The following is a 12,513-nucleotide window of genomic DNA, read 5'->3' on the forward strand; positions in this document are numbered from 1 at the left end:
AAGTGGAACCCCAAAAATTTACTGTGGGACCCAACTGTTGTGCCAACACTGTAATTACATCACTAAAATACACGCCATGTTTCCCCGTTCTTCCATTTTCAGCATAGTTTTCCTCATAATATGTCACATATTCCTGGTTTGACTAATGCCGGCAGTGCAGAAAAGGAATTTAAGGTATTTAATTTTGTTGAAATAAACATGTAGTTGGTGAATAATCCAGCAGAGGGGGCTGCACAATTATATTTTTAGTCGTAGTTGTCTGGTTTTTAAAGCCTGTTGGAGAAAATCCAGGATACTGGTGGGTGTGTTGGACCTGTGTGTTATAAGATATGTAATATGTAAACAATGTGTGCGTATAACCGCATTGCGGTAAAGGAGTGCTTTAAGTCAAAAATGGGTTTGGTTATTGGCAGCAGATGTGCTGCCTCGCGTTTACCCCGCGGCAACAACTTGAGACCCGGCATGCTCTGAATGACAACAAGTGTCCCGTTTCAGTAGTGCAGCTTGAGTGAGGTTAACTGAGAGCTTCACAGGTGACACGGTGTCAGGAGGAAGGTAATGAGATCAACGCAGACACTAGCTGAGCAGCAAAGTGAAGCAGGCAGCTGGCACCTAGATTATCCTGTATTATATTTGGAAGATGACACAATGTGACTCTGCAGATTCTCCTAGTACCCATTGGTCAACTGGGTGTGTGTGCGTGTGCGTGTGTGTGTGTGTGTGTGTGCGGATGAAATCATTTTGATTCGGAGTAATAAAAACTATGCCTCCTTGTGGTGGGAAGCAATATAACATTGTTTCAACTGTTTCAGGACTGTCACCACCGAACTGTAGTATTGTGGCTTTATTGTGTTTGTGTGTCACTGTGGAGTAAATGCATAGTAACTTAATTTTGTACGGCGCTTTGGCTGTCCCAGTAAGGGACAAGCGGTAGAAAAATGTGTGGATGTTGGGATCCAGACTAACATTGGACTATGTCTGAGTTATTGTGTAGAAATATGGGGGAACAACTACAAATATGCACTTTATTCACTAATGGTGTTACAAAAAAGATCTGTTAGAACTATACATAATGTTGGATATAGAGAACCTACAAACACTTTATTCATTGAATAACATATAGTGAAATTCAACGATTTGGTGCTTTTGCAAACAGCTAAAATTATGTACCTAGCAAACTATAACCTGCTACCCAAGAATATACAACCATTCTTCTCAACAAAAGAGGAGAAATATAACCTTAGAGTAAAATGTAATTTAAAACATTTGTATGCACGTACAGCACTTTAAACCTTTAGCATATCAGTTTGTGGAATTAAATTAAGGAATGGATTAACCAAAACAATCACAGAAAGCACCAATGTGATTCATTTTAAGAGACTTTTCAAACTACAAGTACACTGTACAGAACAATAATATGATGAATATCTTGAACCATTTTTGTTTTTCGACCCCAAAAGGGAATAAGCGGTAGAAAATGGATGAATGGAGATAAAGATTATTTATGTATTTAATCTAATAGGTTGATTGGCAACTCTAAATTGGCCCAAGTGTGTGAATGTGAGTGTGAATGTTGTCTGTCTGTGTGTGTTGGCCCTGCAAAGAGGTGGCGACTTGCTCCATCTGTCCACTAAAGACGCTGAGATCATTATCCATGCGTTTGTTACGTCTCGCCTCGACTACTGTAACGTATTATTTTCGGGTCTCCCCATGTCTAGCATTAAAAGATTACAGTTGGTACAAAATGCGGCTGCTAGACTTTTGACAAGAACAAGAAAGTTTGATCACATTACGCCTGTACTGGCTCACCTGCACTGGCTTCCTGTGCACTTAAGATGTGACTTTAAGGTTTTACTACTTACGTATAAAATACTACACGGTCTAGCTCCATCCTATCTTGCCGATTGTATTGTACCATATGTCCCGGCAAGAAATCTGCGTTCAAAGGACTCCGGCTTATTAGTGATTCCCAAAGCCCAAAAAAAGTCTGCGGGCTATAGAGCGTTTTCCGTTCGGGCTCCAGTACTCTGGAATGCCCTCCCGGTAACAGTTCGAGATGCCACCTCAGTAGAAGCATTTAAGTCTCACCTTAAAACTCATTTGTATACTCTAGCCTTTAAATAGACTCCTTTTTTAGACCAGTTGATCTGCCGTTTCTTTTCTTTTTCTTCTATGTCCCACTCTCCCTTGTGGAGGGGGTCCGGTCCGATCCGGTGGCATGTACTGCTTGCCTGTGTATCGGCTGGGGACATCTCCGCGCTGCTGATCCGCCTCCGCTTGGGATGGTTTCCTGCTGGCTCCACTGTGAACGGGACTCTCGCTGCTGTGTTGGATCCGCTTTGGACTGGACTCTCGCGACTGTGTTGGATCCATTATGGATTGAACTTTCACAGTATCATGTTAGACCCGCTCGACATCCATTGCTTTCCTCCTCTCCAAGGTTCTCATAGTCATCATTGTCAACGACGTCCCACTGGGTCATTATTGTCACCGATGTCCCACTGGGTGTGAGTTTTCCTTGCCCTTATGTGGGCCTACCGAGGATGTTGTAGTGGTTTGTGCAGCCCTTTGAGATACTAGTGATTTAGGGCTATATAAGTAAACATTGATTGATTGATTGATTGACTTGTCCAGGGTGTACGCCGCCCTCCGCCCGATTGTAGCTAAGATAGGCGCCAGCGACCCCCGCGAACCCTAAAGGGAATAAGCGGTAGAAAATGGATGTATTGAATCTTTGTTTACTTACTATGGTAATTTTTTAATGTATTATTTATTTATTCACTGTTCTGTTACAGAGAACAAGGAAATGGGATAAAATTGTTATGGTCTGAAAAGGGGTAGGACGAAATAAGCTCAGCTTCTTCCTACTCCTTTTCGGATGTGCTGTAATGAAACAACTGGAAATATGTGATGCATTACATTGTATCGTATGCATGTTCGTAATAAACTGAACAGGCAATGTAATCCAACACAAACTATCACAGAACTTACGCTGTTGTTCAGAAGTTGTAGAAAAGACACGTAAACAAATCTATCGGACCCACAATTGATAACAAAATCAGCTTGAAATGTCGATTTGTCCGTCCGTCCAGGATTGTGTTATGTCTTTCTCGCCCCAATTCACACAAAATCAGTCTATTTTTACAAGTAACACACAGCCTCGCAATTTTGTCCATTGCCTGCAACTTCCCCACACATATTGGCCAATCAACATCAAATTTGTCTTTAAACCTCGCTCAAACGCATACATCAACTGACTAATCAAAACGTTTGTTAGTTTTTTGTGTAGATGAAGCAGGAACAAATACAACATGTAACAATATGTCTACTCTTCATTGATCAGTCGACACAATCCGTGTCTTTCTCAGACCTACTTCCTGTTACTGTCCACAACGCTAAGCCTTCTGGGTAATGTAGTAGATAAACCCTTGCTTCCTAGTTTAGATGTATTTGTTTATTTCACACTAATTTATCCAGCAGAGTTGTACAGTGCGATCATTGTATTGATTGATATCGATATTGATAATATATCAGTATATATTATGTACTGTATATGTCCATCCATTTTCTACTGCTTGTAATATGTAAATAAGGTTTTTTTTAATATCTTGATATTTTTAGGCAATATTGCAATGCACGATATATATCTCGATATTTCGCCTTAGCCTTGAATGAACAATTGATGCATATAATCACAGCAGTATGATGATTCTATGTGTCTACATTAAAACATTCTTCTTCATACTGCATTAATATATGCTACTTTTAAACTTTCATGCAGAAAGGGAAATCACAACTAAGTCAATTGACCAAAACTGTATTTATTAAACAGTTTTTAAGCAGTGGCACAAACATTCATGTCATTTCCAAAACAGAAAGTGCAAGATTGTCAGCGACATTTTAAAACAAACTATTAATGCACTTTTGTGCATGATGTCACTAAGATGACATATCAAAACAATACTAAATTAAAGTGCGCTTTTTGTACAGAATGCCACTACAATAGTTTAAAACAAATAAAGTGCACTTTTATATCTCCCAGCCCTATATGGTAATATTACATATTTTATATTTTATATTGGTACTAATGTACATTTTTAGTCTACTTTATACCTTTTGTTTTCACCCTCTTTTTGTGCTCTTGTGTGTATTATCCTTTCCACCCTTTGTAATAGAGCTACTGTGTGGAACAATATCCTTTGTGGATCAATAAAGTTTGTCTAATTTCACTTGCACATGTGCCTACAAATAGATTGTGCAAGTATGAAAAATTAAAAAAGGGAGCAGAAGTGTGAATACGTATTTCAACCCTTTCATTCGCAGTTTACTTCTATAATAAATACATGTAAAGTGGCTCGTATTAAAGCAACATTTTTGCGTATCTATATCCAAATTGACAAGTCTCATGACTTTTTTTTTTATTTTTAAGATTGATGTCCTTTAAAACACAGAACAATCACTTAATTTGGCAAAGCTCAGTCAATAATGCGTCGGCGGCCCCACAAAAAGTCAAACATTTCCAACATCAGACATAAACTGTAACCGACTGGTCGTTACACTAAATAAAGTTAAAATGGAGCCGATAAATGTCATTAAAAGTGTTACGCAAGTGTGTCACTGTTTTGCAAGTTAACAGTACAGCAGAGTTAAGAAAGGTATAAACTGATAACTAGGGGTGTAACGGTACACAGAAATTTTGGTTCGGTACTTACCTCGGTTTAGAGGTCACGGTTCGGTTCATTTTCGGTACAGTAAGAAAACAACAAAATATAAATTTTTTAGTTATTTATCTACCAAATTTGCAAAATCTTCCACCAAAAATATGTTTCTTAGTGGAATAATTGATGTGAAGTAATGGGAACCTTGGATAGGTCAATAGTTGATAATTACATTTATTTTGATTCACTATTATGTTTTGAGCAATGACAGTTTGAAAGAAAAAAAAAACGGTTTGTTTTATTAGTCAACATTGCAACTTTTTTCTAAATTACATTTAACTTCTAAGCTTTTTTATTTCACTGTTATTTTTTTGTTTATTTTAATAGTATTTTTAGAATCTGCCGTGGGCCTTGAAAACATTAGCTGTGGGCCGCAAATGGCTTCCGGGGCACATTTTTGACACCCCTGCTATAGATAATAAAAAATAAAATCTGATAAATCTATGGGTAAAAAGCAGAGTTTAGCGACGCATGCGCGTTTATCATAAATCTCTCGCTCTCTCTGTCTCTGCCCCTCCCTCACGAATGCTGCTGCGTGCACAATTAGTTTTGTTTTCAACCCCTTCTTAACCCTGAATGTACATAGAAAATACACACAACCCTAACTTAAAATGCCGGACATTTGAGGCATTTAAGAAACTCCACCCGGACAGCCCCACAAAAGAGGATATATCCGGTGAAAAGAGGAGGTATGGTCAGTCTATCGTAGCCCGGTCGCTACTAGTATGCCTTGTGTTGTGCCTCGGTGTGCATTGTTTGCACAACGTGAGGTACGCTACTTAAAATGTACGTGTGGAAACTCGTTCGATACACCTCTGAACCGAACTGAAACCCCCGTATCGAAACAGTTCAATACGAATACACGTACCGTTACACCCTTGTTGATAACGTTTTTTTTTTTGTCAAACAAACAGGTACTGTACTTGTTGCCGTATTTCTATTTGACTTTATTACATGCTTGGGTAGAATTTTATTAAACAAAACCAGTTTTCTTTTAAATAATATAGAAATTTATCAGAGCTGTTTGCCCTATTTTATAGAGAAATGTAGTTAATCATGGAACTTGTTTCCATTTGTCACAGTCCGTGTGTTTTGCCGTTTATATGTCTTTGTTCATGTTTAGTTCTGGACTCTGCCGATTCCTTGTGTTTGAGCACTTCCCTGTTTGTTTAGTCACCATGGCAACGTAATGTGCTCCTCCTCACGGGCTCTTCACACACCTGTTTTTGATTATTATTTGTGTATTAAAGCCCACCTGATTCCTCAGTTCGTCCTCGGTCCATTGTTTGCTTTTGCAACAAGTCACGTTAAGTATTCTGTTCTATGGCTTTCCATGTGCTAAGTTCCGCCTTACCTTCGCGTGCGGTCGGCACGTTATATTTTTGTACTTTTGTCTCCTGCTAAGTTTAGCGTTATTAAAAAAGTATTCTTTTTGAATCGGGAATCATTTCCAAAGGAGAATCGATTTTGAATTAAATTCACAGCCCTACTGTAATCAGATCTGTGATTATTCTAGAATCATGTATCAAGAATGTTAATCATTAAATACTGTTTCTGTGTTATGGTATGTCTTACTGATGAAAAGTTACAGGAATGTAGACTTTATATTTAATCCTACCCCTTTTCCTTTACATAGCAGTTGCTAACACTTTTGTTAACTTTCTGTTCTCAATTTATTCACGATACACTTCATAAGTAATACCATGAAAAATAAATGAATAAATAGTAATTAGTGAAGTAAATAGGATTATCTAGAACAGGGGTGCCCACACTTTTTCTGCAGGCGAGCTACTTTTCAATTGACCTACTCGAGGGGATCAACCTCATTTATATATATCATTTATATTTATTTATTTATGAAAGAGACATTTTTGTAAACAAGTTAAATGTGTTTAATGATAATAATACAAGCATGCGTAACACATATAGATGTCTTTCTTTCACGAAGACAAGAATATAAGTTGGTGTATTACCTGATTCTGATGACTTGCCTTGATTGGAATCAGACAGTAATGATGATAACGCCCACATTTTCAAATGGAGGAGAAAAAAGTTGTCCTTTCTGTACAATACCACATGAAAGTGGTTGGTTTTTGGCATCTAATTCATCCAGCTTCCATACACTTTACAAGAAAAACATTGGCGGCAAATTCCGTAGCTTGCTTGATTGACATTCACGGCACCCGAGGGTCTTGTGAGATAACGCTGGCTGCTGCCAGCTCATTATTATGAAAAAATGACAGAGAGGAAGGCGAGAAACACCTTTTTATTTCAACAGACTTTCGCGCCGTCCCTTCCGTCAATACTCTAAAGGCCGACTGCACATTTCCTATTTTCACAATAAAAGCCCTGCTTCATGCTGCCTGCGCTAACAAAATAAGAGTCTCGGAAAGCTGTCGTGCACATCACTTGTGCGCGCCAGCTTTCTGAGGGATCGCTTGTGCACGGCAGTTTTCCGAGACTCTGTATTTAGTTAGCGCAGGCAGCATGAAGCAGGGCTTTTATTGTGAAGATAGGAAATGTGCAGTCGGCCTTTAGAGTTTTGACGGAAGGTACGGCGCGAGAGTCTGTTGAAATAAAAAGTGTTTCTCGCCTTCCTCTCGGTCATATTTTAATAATAATGATCTTGCAGCAGCCAGCGTCATCTCACAAGACCCTCCGGTACCGTGAATGTCATTTAAGTGACGTCTTGGTGAAGATTGATGATCACTAATTTTTAGGTCTATTTTTTTTAAAAGCCTGGCTCGAGATCGACTGACACACCCCCCGCGGTCGACTGGTAGCTCGCGATCGACGTAATGGGCACCCCTGATCTAGAAAATGAATTAAATAAATTCAGAATTCTTTGTACTTTGTAAACACTTTCAATTTGAAGAGTTTCTTGGATTGGATCATATTAGTACATTGTTGAATTTATTCGCTTAACACATTCCATAATTTAATTCCACATGCTGATATACTAAAGGTTTTAAGTGTTGTACGTGCGTACAAGTGTTTTAAGTTGCATTTTTCTTTAAGGTTGTATTTCTCCTTCTGAGGTTTTATTTCTTCTTTGTTATTTTAATCCTGTACTTTTTTCGGTTAATGTTGCAAGAAACACTTGCTTCAATGTTGTTGATTTCTTTTTAAGTCAACTTTTGGCACCACTTTATGAAAAAACTGCCGCACATTTGGGCATTTTAGGTTGCAACAAATCACAAAAAAAAGCCCTACAGACTGATTAAAAAAGTGGCACGAAGCACTTGATTATCTGAAAGTTTGACTCAAAAGTTAATATTAAGTGAATATTGTTTTCAAACTGACTAAGACCGACAAATTCCCTCTACCCTTTCTACAGCATACTTGCAGAATAATTAATGTGCCGACAATGTGTGCTTTTGTGTGTGCAGCCATGGCGGAGTTAGACTTGAGTCTGAGTGACGCTCTGACGGACAGCGCTCCACAGCAGGGTCCTGAAAGCTTGGTGGAAAGGGACTTTGTGGCTCAGTTGGAGGCAGAGACCTATGACGATCAGATCGGGGAGAAGGTTGGCAAGACAGACTACATCCCCTTGTTGGACAATGACGATGCAGGTGAGAAATACATTCACAAGGATAACGCATTTCAAGTGATTTTTCATCAAAACGTACGTTTCACATCGGTGTGTAATGGTTCATGAACTCAAAATAGGACCTTTTTGGTATGATGCAGAGGAGTAACAATTTCCCACATGGTACACGTTAAAGGGGAACATTATCACCAAACCTATGCAAGCGTCAATATATACCTTGATGTTGCAGAAAAAATACCATGTATTTTTTTAACCGATTTCCGAACTCTAAATGGGTGAATTTTGGCAAATTAAACGCCTTTCTGTTTATCGGTCTTTTAGCGATGACGTCAGAACGTGACGTCACCAAGCTAACACACCCGCTATATTCATTTTCACATTACAAACACCGGGTCTCAGCTCTGTTATTTTCCATTTTTTCGACTATTTTTTGGAACTTTGGAGACATCATGCCTCGTCGGTGTGTTGTTGGAGGGTGTAACAACACTAATATTGTTTGTATGGCAGCCCTGTATGACGTCACAGGGAAATGAATAGTGATTTCGAAGATAGCGAAAATGAGGCACTTTAAAGCTTTATTTAGGGATATCCCGGGACCGGTAAAATTTTTAAAAAAAATTCAAAAAATACAACAAGCCACTGGGAACTGATTTTTATTGTTTTTAACCCTTTTGAAATTGTGATAATGTTCCCCTTTAAGTGAAAGACAGGAAATATCACATATAATGTCATGCTTTTATTCGGTAAACAAAAACCGTACAGGAGTCATTGATAGTGAAAGTCAAAGTCAATCAATAAAGGTTTATTGATATAGACCTAAATCACAAGTGTCTCAAAGGGCTGCACAAGCCACAACGACATCAGATCCCACATAAGGGCAAGAAAAAATTCAACCCAATGGGATACAATGACAAACCTTGGAGGGGACCGCAGATGTGGGAAACCGCCCTCCCTGGGCGACCGGTGTAATGGATGTCGGGTGGATCTAGTTAACAGTGTGAGAGTCCAGTCCATAGTGGGGCCAGCAGTAGATCATCTTGAGTGGAGACAGGCCACCAGCGCAAAGACACCCCCAACCGATGCACAGATGAGTGGTCCATCCCGGGTCCCAAATTTGAAAAGCTAGCGCTTCATCTGTGGTCATCTAATAAGGAGAAGGGGGCAGAGCAGAAAAGAGACGGCACATCAACTGGTCTAAACGCTAGTGTATACAAATGACTTTTAAGATGGAACTTAAATGCTTCTACTGAGGTAGCTTCTCTAACTGAAAGTGCCAAGTAGAAGCCAGACCTTGTATATCAAATGTTTTGGTGCAAATAAAAAGATGCTTAAGGTAACTAAAAATTCCCGATCAGCGCAAACAGAAGGTGTGTTTATGACATTATTTTATTTTTAATTTTAGATACAAATAAACGATTATCAAAAAAATACAAATTTTCCCGGACGAGCCCCCAATTATGTTACGGTCTCCACAGCCGTTGTCTAAAGAAAACGGACGCATAAAATGGTGACGTGAGTTTCTGAAAGACTTCTTTTTATAGTAACCAATGTTCCTCAACTGTTGGTCTCATCTGTTTCTTTTAAAACCCTGAGCGTGATGAAAAAGGGTTTTACGTAATATGAACGGCAGACGCCCTTAAGTGCCTAATGATATCAGGCACTGCTGGACCCTCGCTGCCATTCTGGATCCCTTTGAATGTCATTCAGCCACAGGGCCCACAGTCTGAGCACAAACAGACTAGCGGCCTCTGCTTTGGATACACCAGCGAGCTGGTTGAATAGACTTAATCTCAGTAGAGTTATGTCCCCGCATTGAGCAATTACCATGCAGATGTTTTCAGAACCCCATAAGTGGGGTGGCATGGGGCTTAATTACTTAGTTTTTATTAATAGTAGTTATAACGGTGGGGACGAGGTGGCTCGTTTGGCAGAGCGGCCGTACCAGCAACCTGAGGGGTTCCTGCTTCAATCCCCGGCTTCTGCCCTTGCTCCTGATAGGTCTTGGTTCGAGCCTTGCATGGCCGCTCCAACCATCAGTGTGTGAATGGATGAATGTGGAAAGAGTATCAAAGTGCTTTAAGTAACTTGAAGTTAGAAAAGCGCTATACGAGTATGAACCATTAACCCATAATAATATGTGTTATTAATAGGCACCTTTCAAAGACACAATACAACTTGAAAAGTACAAAAAAAACATGTGCATTTATTAAAAATAATGTTTATTAATCATATCACATCATATCCCACAATAGCACACAAGCTAGTTTCCTTCATTGAACAATATTGCAGTCCAAAACGGAACATTTGTCAACATCAACAAGTATCAAATAATTATAGTTGCACATTATTCACACATGAAGTATTGTGACCACGATGTGTCGCTAAAAAAACATTATCCCTCCACATCAATTTAGACAGAATAAATAATAAATTAGTTACTGTTGTTTTCTGTTTGACTAATTTCACTCAAATGCCTACTGAAATGAGATTTTCTTATTTAAACGGGGATAGCAGGTCCATTGTATGTGTCATACTTGATCATTTTGTGATATTGCCATATTTTTGCTGAAAGGATTTAGTGGAGAACATCCACGATAAAGTTCGCAACTTTTGGTCGCTAACAGAAAAGCCTTGCCTTTTACCGGAAGTCGCAGACGATGACGTCACCCGTTGATGGCTCCTCACATAGTTTTTAATGGGCGCCTCCAACAAAAAGAGCTATTTGGACAGAGAAAACAACAATTTCCCCATTAATTTGAGCGAGGATGAAATATTTGTGTTTGTGGATATTGATAGCGACAGACTACCAGAAAAAAAAAAATAAAAAAATCAAGTTTAAAAAAAAAATGGATTGCATTGGGACGGATTCAGATGTTTTAGACATGATAGGATGATTTTGGGAAATCCCTTATATTTGTATTTTGTTGCTAATGTTTTAGTGAGTTTATTAGTACCTGATAGTCTGAATGGTGTATCCACGGGTGTGTTGACGCCAGTGTCTGATGGAAGTCGACGGCAGCTTTATGGACGGCACAAGCTCAGCTGATCTCCGGTAAGTGGTGACTTTTTACCACAATTTTCTCACCGAAAACTGCTGGTTGACAAGTGGTCGGGATCCATGTTCGCTTGACCGCTCTGATCCATAGTAAAGTTTAATCCCCGGGAATTTTAAAAAAGGAATCACCGTGTGTTTGTGTGGATAAAGGCTGAATCTTCCCAACTCCATCTTTCTACTTTGACTTCTCCATTATTAATTGAACAAATTGCAAAAGATTCAGAAATACAGATGTCCAAAATACTGTGTAATTATGCGGTTAAAGCAGACGACTTTTAGCTGTGTGTGTGCACAGCGCTAATATTTCCTAACAGTCCGTGACGTCACGCGTACATGTCATCATTCCGCGACGTTCTCAACTGGACACTTCGCGGGAAATTTAAAATTGCAATTTAGTAAACTAAACCGGCCGTATTGGCATGTGTTGCAATGTTAATATTTCATCATTGATATATAAACTATCAGACTGCGTGGTCGGTAGTAGTGGGTTTCAGTAGGCCTTTGACAAATCCTTTAAATCTATACAAAGTGGATCATACTAAGAGTAAGGTTCTCGCGGTTCTGTATAATGGACACGTTTCCTACAACCTCTGTTCCTCAAAAGTGCGTACTGCTAACGTTCTCTGCACATGGTAACTTAAGAGAATTATTTACCTTAATTGTTTCCAAACGGTGTCTGTAACAGCGCAGATAAACAGGTGATCAAACAAAACAAAAGTCATTGTCATGGACCAACTCACTGCGGAAGCTAGCTCTCCAATCAGCTAACGAGACGCAACAACTCCACGGTGACGTTTTGGTGAATTTTCAAAACTGAAACAACACAAAAGAATGCCATTATAAGTTAATAATAATATCACAGACACTTGTGATTGTGTGCATATTAGTGAACGCTGACAACATTAGCTTGATTACATTACGATAGCACGTACAATTTATGCATGAAAACACTAGTGCACATATCACACAGACAGAGACTACTGAAACCCACTACTACCCACCACGAAGTCTGATAGTTTATACATCAATGATGAATCATTAATATTGCAACACATGCCAATACGGCCTTTTTAGTTTACTAAATTGCAATTTTAAATTTCCGGGAGTTTTTTCTTGAAAACGTCGCATAATGATGACGTGTACGCTTGAAGGAAATATGAGCACTGCGCACACACACAGCTAAAAGTCGT

The 12,513-nt window shown here is 39.0% G+C and overlaps 1 protein-coding gene across 5 annotated transcripts in view; it reads left to right on the forward strand.

Annotated features, from left to right (window-relative positions):
- LOC133569658 (microtubule-associated protein 4) overlaps positions 1-12,513 on the forward strand; it is a 237,986-nt gene that overhangs the window by 61,308 nt on the left and 164,165 nt on the right. For all 5 annotated transcript variants that reach the window (XM_061922162.1, XM_061922163.1, XM_061922166.1 and 2 more), the window contains exon 2: positions 8,108-8,290. In XM_061922162.1, the coding sequence (XP_061778146.1) occupies positions 8,110-8,290 (181 nt within the window). In that variant the 5' untranslated portion in view covers positions 8,108-8,109. The remainder of the gene's footprint in view (positions 1-8,107; positions 8,291-12,513) is intronic.

Source organism: Nerophis ophidion, linkage group LG15, assembly GCF_033978795.1.
Source record: "Nerophis ophidion isolate RoL-2023_Sa linkage group LG15, RoL_Noph_v1.0, whole genome shotgun sequence".
NCBI classification, from domain to species: domain Eukaryota; kingdom Metazoa; phylum Chordata; class Actinopteri; order Syngnathiformes; family Syngnathidae; genus Nerophis; species Nerophis ophidion.